This window comes from Pristis pectinata, chromosome 12, assembly GCF_009764475.1.
Source record: "Pristis pectinata isolate sPriPec2 chromosome 12, sPriPec2.1.pri, whole genome shotgun sequence".
Classification (NCBI taxonomy): domain Eukaryota; kingdom Metazoa; phylum Chordata; class Chondrichthyes; order Rhinopristiformes; family Pristidae; genus Pristis; species Pristis pectinata.
Window position 1 is genome coordinate 50,424,754 of NC_067416.1, and position 20,037 is coordinate 50,444,790.

The 20,037-nt window shown below is 49.1% G+C and overlaps 1 protein-coding gene across 1 annotated transcript in view; it reads left to right on the forward strand.

Annotated features, from left to right (window-relative positions):
• The window catches only part of LOC127576402 (zinc finger protein 721-like), a 37,767-nt gene that overhangs the window by 10,504 nt on the left and 7,226 nt on the right, over window positions 1-20,037 (forward strand). The window contains exons 6-9 of the mRNA XM_052026913.1: window positions 1,625-2,590; window positions 7,168-7,267; window positions 12,043-12,318; window positions 17,467-17,583. Coding sequence (XP_051882873.1) covers window positions 1,625-2,590; window positions 7,168-7,267; window positions 12,043-12,318; window positions 17,467-17,583 — 1,459 coding nt within the window. The remainder of the gene's footprint in view (window positions 1-1,624; window positions 2,591-7,167; window positions 7,268-12,042; window positions 12,319-17,466; window positions 17,584-20,037) is intronic.

A 20,037-nucleotide genomic window follows, 5' to 3' on the forward strand; every position in this document is an offset into this window, starting at 1 on the left:
GCAGGTGAAAAGGGTTCGGCACACTTTTCCGACGTGCAGCTTATGTGAGGTACGACTGTTGTTGTCCGATCTCCCCGCCGTTTGCTCTGTTACGAGGTGAACCACCTTGCCTTCTCCGCCTATCGCCTTCCTTACTTATTAGATTCCAGCACTGGTAACCTTTGTGTTTCTGCTTATCACGCTCCAGCAGCTATCTCCATTTTCCTCTTTTTGTTTTGTCTGCCTCCATCCATCATCCACTTGCCTCTGTCTCCCAACTCCCTTTCCTATATGGTTCAATCTGCCTGTCAGCCTTCACCCACCCCTTGGGTCACCACTTCCCCTCTCCTCTTTATACTGGCTATCTCCCCTCGCCGTTCTTAGTCCTGATGCAGGGTTTTGACCCATTACGTTGACAGTTCCTTTCTGCCCACAGTTGCTACTCAACCCATCGAGTTGCTCCAGCAGGTTGTACAAGCTGGAATCTGGAGCAACAAACAATCTCTTGTGCTCCCACCCTAACTTCTGTGGTCTTTTCATGAAATTAAAGTCGCTCAACCAATGAATCATCCTGGGAATGCGGGCATAACATGAAGTAGAGTTGCTGCTTTACAGCTCCAGCATCTGGGTTAGACCTTGACCTTTATAATGCTGTCTGCGTGGAGTTTGCACGTTCTTCCTGTGACTTTGAGTTTCCTTTGGGTGCTCTGGTTTCCTCCCACATGAAAACGATGTGCGAGTTGGTCGCTTAATAATCTACTATGAATTGCCCCAGTAGATAGGAAAGCAAAGAGAATAGAGAGAGTTAGTGGAGGAATGGGGTTGCTCTGTGGGCAACACGGCTTCTTATGTTGTAAGGAAATAAGGAAACTGTGCCAGAGGACTTTTATGTTCACTTACGTATCTCAGTTTAGAGACTCTTGAGCAAGATGTCACCACCCCACTCCCCCAAATAGTGCAGCGATCTCAGAGTATGATACTGAATCTTTAATTTTCTACTAAATTCTCTTGAGTGGGTCTCCTAGACTCAACTATATTGACAGAAGCCAGAGTGCCATCAAATAATCACAACTGCCCGTGTAGACTGAAATTATCTGTCCTGATTTGCTGTCCTGTACCTCCTGATGATTTTTGTAACCTCTTATTACAGCAGAGGATTGATTGATACGAATTTCAAACAGAACGTCACACCAGATCTGCAGTGTCAGTCAATTCACCGATACCTGAATATCATTGAACTTTGAATAAGGAAGAGAAGATGCTTGCCTGTTTTATTTCTGAGAAGAGATTACAAACCACAATGTGGCAGCAAGACTCCTATCTGTGAATGTTCAGGAGGAAAGAGCTTTAACCAGTTACACAACCAGAGAAGATAGTGTGCCAGTCACAGCCAGGAGAAACCAAACGTTTTCTCTGTGTGTGTGAGAGATTTTGATGAACCAACCTCAAGAGAAAGCACAAATATTTTCTTAAGTCTCTAATGGAATGAGCAAATATTTCTTTGACAAAAGTACTGTATCAGTGAGCTGTTTATTCTTAGAAAAGGTACAATTCCCTATCCCAGCTGGAAACTTGTGCATCAGTTTTGTGTCAGGAACAAAGTTCACTGTTTTTTCCCTCTCGTTGAAACACCATTGTCCTCAAGCCATTGATCCAGGGCCCTGAGAACAACCCAGCACATCCTACTGGTGATAAACTGCTCCAAGTGTTCAAAGAATTCGCTATGTCTTCTGATCCACTGAGGCAGCAACAGGGTCAAATCAGGGAGAAATCATTCACTTGCTTAGTGTGTGGGAAGGGATTCACTCGGTCGTCCCACCTGCTGACACACCACCGAGTTCACACCGGGGAGAGGCCGTTCGTCTGCTCTGAGTGCGGGAAGGGATTTACTCTGTCGTCCCACCTGCTGACACACCAGCGAGTTCACACCGGGGAGAGGCCGTTCACCTGCTCTAAATGTGGGAAGGGATTCACTCAGTTATCCAGCTTGTTGAAGCATCAGCGAGTTCACACCAGAGAGAGGCCGTTCACCTGCAGTCAGTGCGGGAAGGCATTCACTCAGTCATCCCATCTGCTGACGCACCAGCGAGTTCACACTGGAGAGAAGCTGTTTAACTGCTCCGAGTGCGGGAAGGGATTCACACGGTCATCCAATCTGCTGACACACCAGCGGGTTCACACTGGAGAGAGGCTGTTGACTTGCTCAGAGTGCGGGAAGGAGTTCACTAAGTCGTCCCACCTGCTGAAGCACCAGCAAATTCACACCGGGGAGAGGCCGTTCATCTGCTCCGAGTGCGGGAAGGGGTTTGCCCAGTCGTCCAACCTACTGATGCACCAGCTGGTCCACACCGGGGAGAGGCCGTTCACCTGCCCCGAGTGCGGGAAGGGATTCGCTCAGTCGAGATACCTGGTGAAACACCAGCGGGTTCACACCGGCGAGAGGCCATTCACCTGCTCCGAGTGCGGGAAGGGCTTCACTCGCTCGTCCAACCTGGTGATGCACCGGCGGGCTCACACCGGGGAGAGGCCTTTCACCTGCTTGGAGTGCGGGAAGGGATTCATTCAGTCGTCCCATCTGCTGAGACACCAGCGGATTCACACTGGGCAGAAAGTTTAAATATGCTGCATGTATGGAGTACTTTACCATTGCAGCTGCTGAAATGAAAGGTCACAACTGAGAGAGGCATTAGATTCTGCAATTCTTGCTGGTGCTCATCACTCCCTGGCTTTGGGGGTTGTTTTGTATTGGTTATGCTGTGTTACTGGCCCCGATAACTGAACTGGGGTTCAATATTCTGGATCTGTTCCTAATAAATCAGTTCTGTTTTAAATGCTCTGCCCTCAGGTCTCAATGTCCGTGTAATGCAACGCAATGTGGGCATTCATTTCTAGAGGAGTAGAATGTAAGAGCAGGGATGTAATGCTAGAAACAAAGAAAACCTACCGCACAATTCAGGCCCTTCGGCCCACAAAGTTGTGCCAAACATGTCCCTACCTTAGAAATGACCAGGCTTACCCATAGCCCTCTAGTTTTCTAAGCTCCATGTATCTATCCAAAAGTCTCTTAAAAGACCCTATCGTATCTGCCTCCACCACCGTTGCCGGCCGCCCGTTCCACGCACTCACCACTCTCTGAGTAAAAAAAACTTACCCCTGACATCTCCGCTGTACCCACTCCCCAGCACCTTAAACCTGCTTCCTCTTGTGGCCACCATTTCAGCCCTGGGGAAAAGCCTCTGACTATCCACACGATCAATGCCCCTCATCATCTTATACACCTCTATCAGGTCCCCCCTTCATCCTCCTTCAAAGAGGCCGAGTTCACTTGGCCGAGGCCGAATGTTGAGGCTCTATAAGGCATTGGCAAGACCTCACTTGGAGTACTGTGTGCAGTTTTGGGCTCCTTATTTAAGAAAGGATGTGCTGACGTTGGAGAGGGTTCAGAGAAGATTCACTAGAATGATTCCAGGAATGAGAGGGTTAACATATGGGGAACGTTTGACGGCTCTTGGGCTGTACCCCTTGGAGTTCAGAAGAATGAGAGGGGACCTCACAGAAACATTTCAAATGTTAAACGGCCTGGACAGAGTAGATGTGGCAAAGTTGTTTCGCATGGTAGGGGAGTCTAGTACATGAAGGCACAACTTCAGGATTGAAGGGCGCCCATTCAGGAAAGAGATGCAGAGAAATTTCTTGAGCCAGAGGGTGGTGAACCTGTGGAACTTGTTGCCACGGGCGGCTGTGGAGGCAAAGTCATTGGGTGTATTTAAGGCAGAGATCGATAGGTATCTGAGTAGCCAGGGCATCAAAGGTTATGGTGAGAAGGCAGGGGAGTGGGGCTAAGTGGAGAATGGATCGGCTCATGGTAGAATGGCGGAGCAGACTCGATGGGCCGAATGGCCAACTTCTGCTCCTATGTCTTATATGCAACATCTTCAGTAGAAAGGGGAGTCCTAATGGACTTGAGCCAGTTGGTCCCTGCCAGCATTTCTGCTCCTCTTTCCCCCGTTTGGATGTTTTGTAGTTCTGCTTCCTCACACAGGCGGGTGGGTCCCTGCAGGATGGGACCCTGCTCTGATTAGTGTGATGTCTGACAGCAGAGTGGGGGCCCATCGGGAGTGTGCTCAATGGAACAGGGTCAGGAACCGGAGAGGGACCGGTACAGGGCTTGGGAGGTGGGGGCAGCGGTGTGAGGAAGGAGCTGTGACGAGAGGGAGTGATCAGCCCAGGAGAACATAGGTGTAAGAGGTAACTGGAAATGTAAGGGTTAATGGTGTGCATCTGTTATTGCTTCAACCATGGCATGACTATAGTTATGACTGCAAGATGTGCAGGTGCTTGGGTGAAACAAAGAAGTGCTTAAGGCTTACCATGTTTTGCTAAAGTTTGCTGTAAGCAACTGCCCAAGTACGTGCAGCTCTGCATGTAGGCATCTTTAAATTAAGTATACAAGGAGAGAAACAAACATGTAAATCTCTGAGTGGGGATCAGTACAGAGCTCGGGTTACACTGTTTACTCTTTCTCTGTATCCCTCACTCCCGCTAGCATAAAAGAATAAAGCATTAATTGTACGCTCCTTGGTTCTGCTGTTGTCTATTACAGCGCGGACTGACTTCCACATGGGAACACGTGAAATCGCAGCAGTGTGACCCCTGAGCCTGCTCCACCATTCAGTGAGGCATTGGCCGATCCTGAGGCTCGTCCGCTCTCCCACCTGAACCCCACGCCCTCCGATTCACAATCTCCAAAGGTACATCCACGTCAGCTGCCTGTCGCCTCCGCAAAGAAACCTCGTCTCTTTCGCAAGTGGCTGATCTCTTTACCTGAGAGTGCGCCCACGGTTTTTAACTTTTATAGTTGATATGGCAAATGCTTCCTTTTAAACATTTTGGTCTGATTTCGTTTGGAGTTTGCTGTTGAAGCTGCTTCCACTGCCCCCTGCTGACAGGGCAGCCCAGGGCACCACAGCTCGCTGGGTGTGAAACATTTCTGCTCATTTCTCCTGGCCTTTTTAGTTGAGTATTATTTTAAATCTGTGACACTGATTACTGACTCCCGAGCCAGTGGAAACACTGTTTAACAGAAACAAACGACTCCGTGAAAACCCTTCAGTCATGTGAAAACCAGTATGAAATCTCCCCTTAACTTTCTCTGCTCTGAGAACAATGGAATCACACAGCACAGAAACAGGCACCTCAGACCACTGGGTTCCCTCCAACCAGCAAGCACCCTGTAACACTAATCCTGCACCCAGCCTGTTTTACCCTCTCAAAATTCCCAATGTTTCCCTGCATTGTCTCACTCACCTCCGCAGTCGGGGCAATTTACAGGGGCCAATTAATCTATCAACCTGCACATCTTTGGGATGTGGGAGGAACCAGACCATCCAGTGGAAAACCCATGTCGTCACAGGGAAAACTACACATAGAACATTACAGCACAGTACAGGCCCTTCGGCCCACAATGTTGTGCTGACATTTTATCCTGCTCTAAGATCTATCTAACCCTTCCCTCCCACATCGCCCCCCATTTCTCTAACATTCATTTGGCTATCTAAGAGTCTCTTAAATGTCCCCACAACCTCTGCTGGCAGTGTGTTCCACGCTCCCACCACTCTCTGTGTAAACAAAAAACTTACTCGACATCCCCCTTGTATCTTCCTCCAATCACCTTAAAATTATGCCCCCTCATGTTAGCCATTGTCGCACTGGGAAAAAGTCTCTGACTCTCCACTCGATCTATGCCTCTTATCATCTTGTACACCTCTGTCAAGTCATCTCTCATCCTCCTCCTCTCCAAAGAGAAAAGCCCTAGCTCACTCAGCCTATCCTCATAAGACATGATCTCCAATCCAGGCAGCATCCTGGTAAATCTCCTCTGCACGTTCTCTGAAGCTTCCACATCCTTCCTATAAATGATGCGACCAGAACTGAACACAATACTCCAAGTGTGGTCTAACCAGAGTTCTATAGAGCTGCAACATCACCTCGCAGCTCTTGGACTCAATACACAGAAATGAAGGTCAAGATCGAACCAGGTTTACGGAAGCTTTGAGGAAACATCTCTGCTTGCCGCCCCACCGATAACCTTTCCAAACAACTGCTGCCCCTCATCCCTGTGCCCAATGTCCTTCCTACAAAGTGGTGCCCAGAACTAGACAAAATGCTCAAACTGAGGTCCAGCCAGTGCCTGTGAAGACAAGAGGTACGCTGAGCCGCTACTTATCGTCTGTTGTGTTGGGTTTGGCTCAGTGGGCAGCTGTCACATCTGAGACAGAAGATCATGGGGCCAAGTCTGACTGGAGGCTGACAAGTGCAGGGCAGTGCCGAGAGATTGCTCACTTAGCAGTGAGATCTTCAGCCCAGGCCTCGTCTGTGTCCATGAGTGGATGTACAAGATCCCATGGTGTTATTTTGAAGAACAAGGGGCTTTTATCCTGGGGACACAAGGTACCGCAGACGGTCAAATCTGGAACAACAAACAATCTGTGGAGGAATGCAGTTTCAAGCAGCAGCTGCCAAGGTGAAAGGAATTGTTGATGTTTCGGGTCAAGACCCTGCATCAATTCCTCCAGAAGATTGTTTGTTACTTTTGTCCTGGAGTCCAGGTCAATATTTATTCCACAATCGGCTTTGCCCAGACAGAGTGTTTCTTCATTATGAGTCCTGCTTCTGTGGGATCTTGCTGTCCGTATTCTGGTTGCCACATTTCCCACATTGTTTTGAAATGCAAGTTCCAGATAATGACTGTCGACTGTTTCGTGACACCCTTGAAGTTGTGAAAGTCTCCTTATAGACATAAGAATGATAGAGGAATGGGGGGCTATGTGGAAGGGAAGGGTTAGGTAGATCTTAGAGCGGGATAAAATGTCAGCACAACATTGTAGGCCGAAGGGCCTGTACTGTGCTGTAATGTTCTATGTAAACACGAGACCTTCACGGTTTCCGAAGCCGAGGATCACGAACGCTGTGCCAGCAGTGTCATCAACTTGTCCCGGCACCTTCGGAGATCGTGGACATTCAATCCCAGATCTCTCTGGACCTGAACCCCCTTTAACACTGCCCCCACTGAGTTTAAGCTGCCTCTCCTCACCTTGCCTTCCCAATGCACTATTGGCCGTGAAGCACTTTGGGATGTCCTGAGGGTGGGAGCCCCTGCTGAATGAGTTCAACACCTTTCTCTTTCAGAACCTGTTTCACGTTGTGGATGCCGCAGGGAAAAAAAACAATGGGATTGATATTCCAATTCGCAGGAATAACCTCGGAGCACGAGGAGGAAGGATCACAGGCAATGTTTCTTCCAGATACATTGCAATTTGATAGCACAACCAGCCCCACTCACTGTCCATGGGGGAGTTATCCCAGGGCTAATAACTAGGCTTCATCCAACTCCAAGACCACTAAACTGACCAGCCACTCCCCTCACTGCTGCATGTGGGATCTTGCTTTGCACCAACAATTGCCCAAAAACACGGGGATCACCCTTCATTGGAAATTGTCTTCCCTTAGCAGACGTTACAAGACTGACCGAACTGGGTGTGGAATAGAAAGCAGAATTATTCGACAGTTACCCAGAGATTCAAACTCCAGCCCAGCTTTCAGGGCTATTATCATCAGCAGGAACACCTCACAACTGTTATGTGAGGTACGACTATAGTTGGCTTCGAGGCATAGATCGAGTGGGCAGTCAGAGACTTTTTCCCAGGGCTACAATGGCTAACATGAGGGGGCATAATTTTTGATTGGGAGTGATTTGATTGGAGGTGATTGGAGGAACTTTTGATTGGAGGCGATTGGAGGAATTTTTGGTTGGAGGTGATTGGAGGAACTTTTGATTGGAGGTGATTGGAGGAACTTTTGGTTGGAGGTGATTGGAGGAACTTTTGGTTGGAGGTGATTGGAGGAACTTTTGGTTGGAGGTGATTGGAGGAACTTTTGGTTGGAGGTGATTGGAGGAACTTTTGATTGGAGGCGATTGGAGGAATTTTTGGTTGGCAGTGATTGGAAGAACTTTTGATTGGAGGTGATTGGAGGAACTTTTGGTTGGAGGTGATTGGAGGAACTTTTGATTGGAGGTGATTGGAGGAATTCTTGATTGGAGGTGATTGGAGGTGATTGGAGGAAGATAAAAGGGGGATGTCGGGGTAAGTTTTTTTTTACACAGAGAGTGGTGGGTGTGTGGAACACACTGCCTGCAGAGGTTGTGGGGGCAGATACATTAGGGACATTTAAGAGACTCTTGGATAGACACGTGAATGATAGAGAAATGAGGGGCGATGTGGGAGGGAAGAGTTTGATAGATCTTAGAGCAGGATAAAATGTCAGCACAACATTGTGGGCCGAAGGGCATGTACTGTGCTGTAGTGTTCTATGTTAAGAGTGACTGTGATTCAATCCTGGAGGTGATTCACGGGAAGCAACAGCAGCAGAATCTGAGCCCTGTATTCACTGGTGAACTTGCCGCTGTTGCTGAAGGCCGGACAAGTTGCAGAATTCCTTCCCACTAGGAGCAGGGTAGCAACCTCTGCCCCCCACCCCACCCCACTGAATGTGAACTCGCCAGTGACAGTTGTTGTGGCAGTCTGAGTTGTCGTCGTAAAGCGCCACGCCTGTGAATGTTGTGATGTCTGCCCGGTGTGAATGGTTTCTTCAGCGTCTGCCTGCTCAGGGGCAAAGCAGAGAGTTGTGGACACAGCCCAGTGCATCACGGACACCAGCCTCCCCTCCTTGGATCCTTGTCTTTACTTCTCGCTGCCTTGGTGAAGCAGCCAGCATAATCAAAGACCCCACCCACCCGGGTCATTCTCTCTCCTCTCTCATCAGGTAGAAGATACAGGAGCCTGAGGGCACGTACCACCAGACTCAAGGACAGCTTCTACCCCACTGTGATAAGACTATTGAACGGTTCCCTTATACGATGAGATGGACTCTGACCTCACGATCTACCTTGTTGTGACCTTGCACCTTGTTGCACTGCACTTTCTCTGTAGCTGTGACACTCTACTCTGGACTGTTATTGTTTTTACCGGTGCTACCTCAATGCACTCTGTACTAACTCAATGTAACTGCACTGTGTAATGAATTGACCTGTACGATCGGTCTGCAAGACAGGTTTTTCACTGTACCTCGGTACAAGTGACAATAATAAACCAAAACCAATACCAAGGGACGTACCAGTCCAAAATCCAATCCCAGACCTGCCACCAGTTGTGCCAGAGCTCATGCTATAACGGGCTACAAAAAAAAGTCGGGCAGCATCACCGACAACAGCGCATCCCTTCCCGACGAGCCGAACGCACTTGATGCACGTTTTCAACAGAAGGGCAAAGGAAAGTCCCCACCCGCCCCGACAGCCTTCAATGCACCTGAGGCCACGTCGCGGACGTCAGATGAGACTTCTGGAGGGTGAACTCACGGAAAGCGTCTGGCCCAGATGGTGTCGCCGGCCGTGTCCTCAGATGCTGTGCGGATCAGCTGGCGGGAGTATTTGCAGACATGTTTAACCCTGCCCTGCTTCAATCTCAGGTTCCCACTTGCTTTAAGAAGACCATTATAATCCCGGTACTTAAGAAAAACAAGGTAATGTGCCTTAATGACCACTGGCCACTGGCTCTGACATCCACCATCATGAAGTGCTTTGAGAGGCTGGTCCTGGCACGTATCAACTCCAGCCTCCCAGACAACCTCGACCCACTGTAATTGGCCAACCACTGAAACAGGTCCACGGTAGATACCATCTCCCTGGCCTTACACTGGAGCATCTGACCTACATTAGACTATTGTTTATTGACTACAGCTCCGCCTTCAATACCATAATTCTGCGCAAACTCATCTCCAAACTGCCAGACCTGCAGGCTTAACCTCCCTCTGCAACGGGATCCTTGACTTCCTGACCAACAGACTGCAGTCAGTGAGGATAGGCAGCAATACCTCCAGCACGATTACTCTCAACACTGGTGCCCCATAGGGCTGTGTCCCCAGCCCTCTACTCTATTCCCTATACACTTACGACTGCGTGGCCAGATTCTGCTCTAACTCCACCTACAAGTTTGCAGATGATACCACCGTAGTAGGCCGTATCTCAAATAATGATGAGTTGGAGTACAGGAAGGAGATAGAGAGCTTAGTGACATGGTGTCATGACAACAACCTTTTCCGTAATGTCAGCATAACAAAAGAGCTGGTCATTGACTTCAGGAAAGGGAGCGGTGTACATGCTCCTGTCTACATCAACGGTGCTGAGGCCAAGAGGTTTGAGAGCTTCAAGTTCCTGGGAGTGAACATTACCCATAGCCTGTCCTGGTCCAACCACATAGACGCCATGGCCAAGAAAGCTCACCAGCACCTCTACTTCCTCAGAAGGCTAAAGAAATTAAGCATGTCCCCTTTGACCCTCACCAACTTTTATTGATGCACTACGCAAAGTATCCTATCTGGATGCATCACGGCTCAGTACGGCAACTGCTCTGCCGGGGACCACAAGAAACTGCAGAGAGTTGTGGACACAGCCCAGTACATCACAGAAACCAGCCTCCCCTCCATGGACTCTTGTCTATACTTTTCACTGCCTTGGTGAAGCAGCCAGCATAATCAAAAACCCCCACCCACCCCAGACATTCTCTCTTCTTCCCCCCTTCCATCAGGCAGAGATGATACAAAAGCACGTACCACCAGGCTCAAGGACAGATTCTATCCTGCTGTTATAAGACTACTGAATGTTCCCCTTATATGATAAGATGGACACTTGACCTCACAATCTATCTTGTTATGACCTTGCACCTTATTGTCTGCCTGCACTGCACATTCTCTGTAACTGTAACACTTTATACTGCATTCTGTTATTGTTTCCCCTTGTACTACCTCAGTGCACTGATGTGATGAAATGATCTGTATGGATGGCATGTAAAGCAAAGTTTTTCACTGTACCTCAGTACATGTGACAATAATAAACCAATTTACCTCTTCGGAGTTAAGGCAAGGATTTTACTTGAGCACGAGCAAGGAAGGAGATCTCAGTCACCCTGAGGAGCTTCTCACAGGGACAGAATTTGCAGCACAAATTTACAGGTCTTATCTTTCTCCTTTCACTGCAATATCTCATCAATATTATTGACTGAATTATACAGGCCTGGCAGATGTTCTCCTGTTACCTCAACCCTCCTGTCTGGCCTTCCCCTGATCCCCCTTTTTTTAAAAATATAAATGTTTATTAACTAAAAGCATTACAAAGGGACAACCAGTGCCAATACACTACAACTAATACAGAAAGTGAAGAAAACAAACTAAACATCTACATAACTACAGCAAACCAGCACTAACTAACACCGTGCAACACAGCAGAGTTAAACACCCGCTAAACGCACCACGGAACACTTCAGAGAAGAATCTAATTTTCACCGTCCATGACAACACGCGGTCCCCTGCGGGGCCCACCGAACGCCGAACTCAACCAGGGTGCCCACGGATACTGCGTGCTCCCCCTCCGATCCCCCTTCCTCTGTGTAACAGTGAATGGTGTGTACACCCAGACTGTTTGGGCTGTTGAACCATCATCCCCAGAGCCAGCATTTGCTCACCTCTCCCATCAGGCCTCGTCATTAACCCCCTGGTCCCCACTTTAATTCCTCCTGTTGGTCCCTGGGCAGAACGTGTCTGGTGGACGCAATCTAACTCTCTGGGAATTTGACAAAACTAGTCTTGTACTTTGCCGCAAACATCCCTGCTCCAGCGTTCAGGACTTTCAATTCCTCCATCATTCTCCAACTGCAAATTCACGTTCTTTAGAAGAAAATATTTCCATTCAAGGGCTTTGCAGGCTGAGGCAACATTTAATTGCCCGTCCCCAGTTGCTCGAGAAGGCGGTGGCGAGCTGCCTTCTTGAACCGCGGCAGTCCTTGAGGTGTGGGTGTACCCACAGTGCTGTTAGAGAGAGAGTGTTCCAGGACTTTGACCCAGTGATGTTGAAGGAACGGCAATATATTTCCAAGTCAGGATGGTGTGTGGCTTGGAGGGCAGCTTCCAGGTGGTGGTGTTCCTGTAATTTTGCTGTTTTTGTCCCTCTAGCCGGTAGAGGTCATGAGTTTGGAAGGTGCTGTCCGAGGAGTCTTGACGAGTTGCAGCAGTTGGTACAAACTGCTGCTACCCTGCGTCGGCGGCGGAGTGACGAATGGTTGCAGGTGGTGTGGATATTAAGCAGGCTCTACGTCCTGTCTGGTGTCAAGCTTCCCGAGTGTGGTTGGAGCCAGGGGAAGCAGCGATTCACTTGCACTTCTTCCAATCCACTCACTGCATTCGGTGCCCACAGTGTGGCCTCCTCTATACTGGAGGAACCCAACACAGGTTGGGTCACCGCTCTGTGGAGAACCTGCGTTCGGTCCGCAGGAGCGACCCTGAGCTCCCGGTTACCCGTCACTTTGATTCTCCCTCCCACCCACACCCCCTGCACTGCTACAACGAGGCCCGACACCAGCTTGAGGAACAGCACCTCCCCTTCCCTCTGGGCATGCTGCAGCCTTCTAGACTCAGTATTGAATTCACCAACTTTTAGATGACTTGCTCTTTCTTTCTGCCTGTCAGCGCGTTGGCTCGGTTTTTCCTTTTTCTATTGGTATCGTCTGGCCTGCTGTGCATTACTCACAACCTCACTGTTAGCGACACACTACACAACCAAGAAGCAGAATGTACTAACTTCCACACCAACTGACCCCCATTAACTCTTCTGGTCTCACCCCATCAGAGATATTCCCCTTGTTCTACGCATTTCTCCCCCTTCTCTCTTGCTGAAGGTGTTCTTTTTCTCTCTTTCCCAGTTCTGATGAAGGGTCCAAAGCCTGAAACATGAACTGTTTCTGTTTCAACAGATGCTGCCTGGCCTGTTGAGTTTTCCCAACATTTTCTGCTCTTTCAGATTTCTAGCATCTGTAATTTTTCCGGTTTTAGTTTACTCCAAGTGAAGGTGGGTGGTAGAGGAACTGGGGGGCAAGAGCTGATGGGCATATGGGAGGGAGTAGGATTGTGGGAGGGAATGGGATTGGCGGAATTCCTTGACAGCCAATATAAAACTGAATTGGCACAGGCCATTCTGCCTGTGTTATAAGGAAATATAAGTGATAGTATCAGAAATAGGAAAGGAACTGGAGGTGCAGCGAACTTTCCACTTTGTATACCTTTACCTTTCAGCTTTTTATTGCATTTTGTTGAAGAGCTTATTTCTATAAACTGGAGTAATAATATTTTGGGGCACTTCTTATATTTCATTGCATTCCTAAGCCTGTTGTGTTGGGCAGGCACTGTAGTGTAGCGGTTAGCGTAACACTATTACAGCGCCAGCGACCCGGGTTCAATTCCAGCCGCTGTCTGTAAGGAGTTTGTACGTTCCCCCCGTGTCTGCGTGGGTTTCCTCCGGGTGCTCCGGTTTCCTCCCACCTTCCAAAGACGTACGGGTTAGGAAGTTGTGGGCGCGCTATGTTGGCGCCGGAAGCACGGCGACACTTGCGGGCTGCCCCCCAGAACACTCTACGCAAAAAAGATGCATTTCACTGTGTGCTTCAATGTACATGTGACTGATAAAGGTCCCTCATCTCATCTTAATAGACTCGAGAAGGCGGTGGCGAGCTGCCTTCTTGAACCGCGGCAGTCCTTGAGGTGTGGGTGTACCCACAGTGCTGTGAGAGAGAGAGAGAGAGAGAGAGAGAGAGAGAGAGTTCCAGGACTTTGACTCAGTGATGTTGGGAGGTGGGACGCATGAGCAGAGGGTCCCGGGTTCAATCCTACCCACCAGTGCCACGACCACGTGCGTTTCCCCTGGGTGCTGCAATTTCCTCAGACAAAATTGCCTTCTGTAATTTACTGCTTGGTGTGAGTGTCAAAAGAACCAAAGTAGGGTTGATGGGCACATGTGAGAGAGCAAAAGTTGCAGGGATACAGGGCAATAAGGAGAGGGGTAATGGGTCTGATTACGTGGTTTCCCAGGGAGAGAGAATCGACTCAGTAGGCCAAACGTCTGCTTTCTTTGTTGTGAGAAGTATAAGAGAAAATGGGAGGTCATCCACTTGGTGAACGACAGGGAGCTGAGGTTGGATTTGATGCTTAATTCTGGAGCTCAGGTCGTGCTTATGCTCCCTCCCCGCGGCAGGAGTCAGCCGAGGAGTGTTCGGTTCTCCAGAGCGTAGAATGAAGGGAACATTGTGAGGTCAGTGTCTGGACGAGGGGGAAATAAGATGAGAATTTATTAGTCACATGTACATCGAAACACACAGTGAAATGCATCTTTTTGCGGAGGGTGTTCTGGGGGGGCAGCCCGCCAGTGTCGCCACGCTTCCGGCGCCAACATAGCACGCCCACAACTTCCTAACCCGTACATCTTTGGAATGTGGGAGGAAACCGGAGCACCCGGAGGAAACCCACGCAGACACGGGGGGAACGTACAAACTCCTTACAGACAGCGACTGGAATTGAACCCGGGTCGCTGGTGCTGTAATATCATTACGCTAACCGCTACACTACCGTGCCTGCCCTTGGGGGCTCCCAAGTCTCACGATCCAATGATTTATTGTTGGTCCCACAGCTGTCCCTTGAGCTCTGAGGAGGATGCAGAGAGGCTGTGGTGCAGGACTGCAGATGTTGGAATCTGGATGAAAACCACGACGATGCTGGAGGAACTCAGCAGGCCGGGCAGCATCCGTGGAGAAAAGCAGGTGGTCAACGTTTCGGGTCAGGACCCTTCTTCAGGACTGAAGATAGGAAAAAGGGGAAGCCCGATATATAGGAGGGAGAAGCAGAGCAGTGATAGGTGGACAGAAGAGGGGAGGCGGGGTGGGCACAGGGTGGTGATAGGTAGATGCAGGTAAGAGACAGTGATAGACAGGGGCGGGGGAGGAGGGAGAGCAGATCCTCTGGGGGATGGGTCAAAGGTATAGAGGGAAAGGGGATAAAAAGGTTGGAAGGGGAAGAAGAGAAGCCTGGTGGGGGTTGGAAGGAAGGACCCTGCACTCATGCCATCCCAACTCCCAGCTATGTACCGAGTCTATTTCACAGCAGGCTTAGGAATGCAATGAAATATAAGTGCCGCAAGATATTATTACTCCACAGTTTATAGAAATAAGCTCTTTGACAAAGTGGGAGAATTCAATGTTCGTGCCGCTAGGCTGCGAGGTTCCAAGACGGAAATTGGGGTGCTGCTCCTCCAGTTTGCGCTTGGAATTCTCCCGGCAGTGGAGGAGGCCGAGGACTGACATATGGGGTGGGAGGGGGAGTTGAAGTGACCGGCAACGGGGAGATGCAGGTCGCGGTTACAGACGGAGCGCAGGTGTCCTGCAAAGTGGTCACCTAGTCTGCGCTTGGTCTCGCCAATGTAGAGGAGGCCGCACTTGGAGCGCCGAATGCAGTAGACGATATTAAGGAAGGTGCAGGTGAAAAAGGTACAGGTGTGGTGGGGCGTTGGGGTGCATGATATGGATAGGTTAAGTGAATGGGTGAGGATGTGATGAAGAAAATATAATGTGGAAGTCTAACGTAGGACAGCCCGGTGATGCAGCAGTGAGTACTTCTGCCTCATAGCTCCACCAGCTTGGGTTCGATTCCAGCCTTGGGTGCTGTCTGTGCATGCACATTCTCCTGGGGACTGCATGGGTTTCCCCTAGTTCTGGTTTCCTCCCACACCCAAAAGGTGTGGACTTGGGCAGGTTGGGAGAATGGGCAAAGAAGTGGCAGATGGATTACAGTGTGGGGAAGTGTACGGTCATGCACTTTGGTAGAAGGAATAAAGGCGTAGACTATTTTCTAAACGGGGAGTGAATTCAGAAATCGGAGGTGCAGAAGGACTTGGGAGACCTAGTGCAGGATTCCCTAAAGGTTAACTTGCAGGTTGAGTCGGTAGTAAGGAAGGCAAATGCAATGTTAGCATTCATTTCGAGAGGACTAGAATATAAAAGCAAGGATGTAATGCTGAGGCTTCATAAAGTGTTGGTCAGACCACATTTGGAGTATTGTGAGCACTTTTGGGCCCCACATCTGAGGAAGGGGGCAGCATGGTAGCGTAGCGGTTAGCGTGACGCTATTACAGCGCCAGCGATCGGGGTTCGATTCCCGTCGCTGTCTGTAAGGAGCTTGTACGTTCTCCCCGCATCTGTGTGGGTTTCCTCCGGGTGCTCCGGTTTCCTCCCACATTGCAAAGACGTTCGGGTAGGTTAATTTGGGTTCAAAATGGGCGGCGCGGACTCGTTGGGCCAGAAGGGCCTGTTACCATGCTGTAAGTAAAAAAAAAATTTAAAAATTTAAATTTAGGATGTGCTGGTGTTGGAGAGGGTCCAGAGGAGGTTTGCGAGAGTGATTCCAGGGATAAAAGGGTTAACATGTGAGGAGCGTTTGATGGCTCCGGGCCTGTACTCACTGGAGGGGATCTCATTGAAACCTACCAAATATTGAAAGGCTTGGAAAGAGTGGATTTGGAGAGGGTTTATTGATATATTATTGTCACTTATACCAAGGTACAGTGAAAAACGTGTCTTGCATACCGTTCAGACACATCAATTCATTACGCAGTGCATTAAGGTAGTACAGGGTAAAACAATTCAGATTGCAGAGTAAAGTGTCACAGCTGCAGAGAAAGTGCAGTGCAGGTAGACAATAAGGTGCAAGGTCATAACAAGGTAAGTTGTCAGGTCAAGAGCCCATCTTATCATACCAGGGAACTGTTCTGGGGATGTTTCCAGTAGTGGGAGAGTCTAGGACCAGAGGGCACAGCCTCAGAGTAGAAGGATGTCCCTTTAGAACAGAGATGAGGAGGAATTTCTTTAGCGAGAAGGTGGTGAATCTGTGGAACAGACGGCTGTGGAGGCCAGGTCATTGGGTGTATTTAAAGTGGAGGTTGATAGGTTCTTGATTAGTAAGGGCGTCAAAGGTTATGGAGAGAAGGCAGGAGAATGGGTTTGAGAGGGAAAAATAAATCAGGCACGATCGAATGGTGGAGCAGACTCGATGGGCTGAATGGCCTAATTATGCCCCTGTGTCTTATGAATTGGGTGGGTTACTTGGGAGAGTTGATGGCCATAGTCGCAGGGCTACAGGGCAATAGGGGGCAGGGAAACGGGATGATGGGATCGCTCCCCTGGGAGGCAGCAGGGACCCAATGGGCTGAACAACCTCCTCCTCTGTCGCAATGTAGTACGTCCTCTTGGAAAGCTGCTGTGCAGTTGTGAAGCAATGATACATCCTTGGACAGTGCAGCAATGTGTTATTATGTAGTTATCATAAAGAACTACAGTTCCCAGTAGGCAATGCAAGGGGTCACATGGGGGAACGGGAAGCGGCTGTAAAAAGAGAGGGAAATCAAACCAGCCTGGTGTTGGTTAATAAAATGTTCAGATGTTAAACCCACGTGAAGTTTGTCTCTTGATGAAGAACAAACATAACACTGGGCGGTGGGAAGAGGCTGAGGGGCTCATTTTTGACCCATACCCTTGACAACTGGCCCGACGGTCTCCCCAGTCATAAACTTCACAGGGCAGTGCAGTTTATATGCAAGAGCGCGAGTGGAGAAGCAGGGATTTGCGCCAGGTTCCAGGCATCGCATCAAGCAGCCCAAATGGATGCCTTTTTTTGAAGGTATCCTCAGTATCCATGAGGGATGGGGGATTGGCGACCACACAGATAACCAAAATTGTGGATACCGCTAAGGCGTTCCCCTTTGCACCTTATGCATTCTGCAAATAAATATTAATATGCCCTTTAATCATATAATGTCATGGTATGATTTGGCCCAACAAGTCTGTGCCAACCGTCAAGAAACCCGCTTATATTACACCTACACCAATCCCATTTCACACAGAGATTGGTGGGTGCATGGAGCGCACTGCCTGGGAGGCAGATACATTAGAGACATTTGAGATTCTTAGATAGGCACAGGAATGATAGAGAAATGGGGGGCGATGTGGGGGGGGAAGGGTTAGATGGATATTAGAGCAGGATAAAATGTCAGCACAACATTGTGGGCCGAAGGGCCTGTACTGTGCTGTAATGTTCTATGTGTAGTTTTCCCTGTGACGACATGGGTTCTCCACTGGATGGTCTGGTTCCTCCCACATCCCAAAGATGTGCAGGTTGATAGATTAATTGGCCCCTGTAAATTGCCCCGAATGCGGAGGTGAGTGAGACAATGCAGGGAAAGGATGGGAATTTTGAGAGGGTAAAACAGGCTGGGTGCAGGATTAGCGTTACAGGGTGCTTGCTGGTTGGAGGGAACCCAGTGGTCTGAGGTGCCTGTTTCTGTGCTGTGTGATTCCATTGTTCTCAGAGCAGAGAAAGTTAAGGGGAGATTTCATACTGGTTTTCACACGACTGAAGGGTTTTCACGGAGTCGTTTGTTTCTGTTAAACAGTGTTTCCACTGGCGCAGGCGTCAGTAACCAGTGGCACAGATTTAAAATAATACTCAACTAAAAAGGCCAGGAGAAACGAGCAGAAATGGTTCACACCCAGCGAGCTGTGGTGCCCTGGGCTGCCCTGGGCTGCCCTGTCTGCAGGGGGCAGTGGAAGCAGATTCAACAGCAAACTCCAAACGAAATCATTAATGTTCTCTGTGTTGTATTCTTCCCATCAACTGCCCCTGCATCCTGCCACTCAACCAAACACCCGGGGCAATTTACTGCGGCCAATTAATTACTGACCTGCATTGCTTTGGGGTGTGTGAGAGGAAACTGGCTCACCCTGAGGGAAGCTGCACAGTCACAAAGCGGGGGGGGGGGGGGGGGGGGGGGGGAATGTGCAAACCTCGCGAGGGCAGCACTGGAGCTCAGGATCGAAGCTGGTGTTCGGTGCAGCGAGCTGGTAGGTCTGCTGGCTGTGTCACTGCAGAGCACAAATGTTCTGAAGGCACTACCGTGCATTTTAATAAGCACGTTGAAGCGCTTAAATACTGAAGAGGGAGTGTCATTTGCTTATGAACTACCTCCACTTAAAAGCAGCGATCACACGAGGTGCAGTTGTTTGCAGAAACGAAAGAGCCCTCACCATTAGAACAGAGCCCCGCGGGGAGCTGCTTGACACACGTGGTCTGGAGACTGATCACAGTTTTTGTACAGGCAATAATAAAACTGCCTCACAACACCCCATCTATCATTCCAAGCATTATGGGGTTCTGTAACATTAGATAACTCGCTCTTTGTTTGTCTGTGTCAGAAATAGTATTTCCGCCAATTATCCGTCAGTGATTCAGCTCCGTTTTTCTCTTACCGTTGGTAGAGTCTGCCCAGCCGGGCACGTCCCAACACACTAGACAATGACTTTTCCTAATAACTACACTCAAAAGATTCACCGCGTAGTTCTTTTGGTTACACCACTCTGGTTTACTTTCATAACTACCTAAACCCACTCCCTGTAGTTACTCATTACCCAACACACACAGAATGCTGGAGGAACTCGGCGGGTCAGGACGAAAATGGACAGTCGACATTTCGGGCCGAGACCCCGACGAACCTGGCTGGGGTTCGATCCCGGCGAGTTCTTCCCTGACTGGGTGTCGTCTTCTTCAGTGGTTGGTCTCTGGAATCACTGCTTGCTGGTTATCGCGTCGGGCAACCTTTCTATACGTTTCTTCGCATTGCCTTCCAGGCATAGCTTCGTTCTTTATAGCCAATTACACGGCTGTAAGGCTAGTTAGTCCTTACCCATACACGTTTCTTTAACTCTTTCAAATCCCTGGGGTGATGTCCCACAATTACCTCAATCATTCATTAATAAACTGCAAGTCTGTGCTTTTGTAATTCATCAAACTGACCCTTTCACTGAGTGTCGGTTCCCAGGACGTCGTTTTCTACTTGTTCTGTTCTCAAGCTCAGCTCACAGAGCTGTGTTGGGACAGTTCCACTTTACACATTCATACTGATCAGATGTTGATCAATGACCTTCCTTGACTGTGTTCTTTGTTCTGTGGTTCCAGTATCTATTCATCTGTCCGTCTCACGCAGAGTGTCCTCCCACAGCCTGTTGAGATACTTGACATCTCTCTGGCTGCTACAAAACACAGCCCTGCTATTAGCAACACATCACCCAGTAACACTTT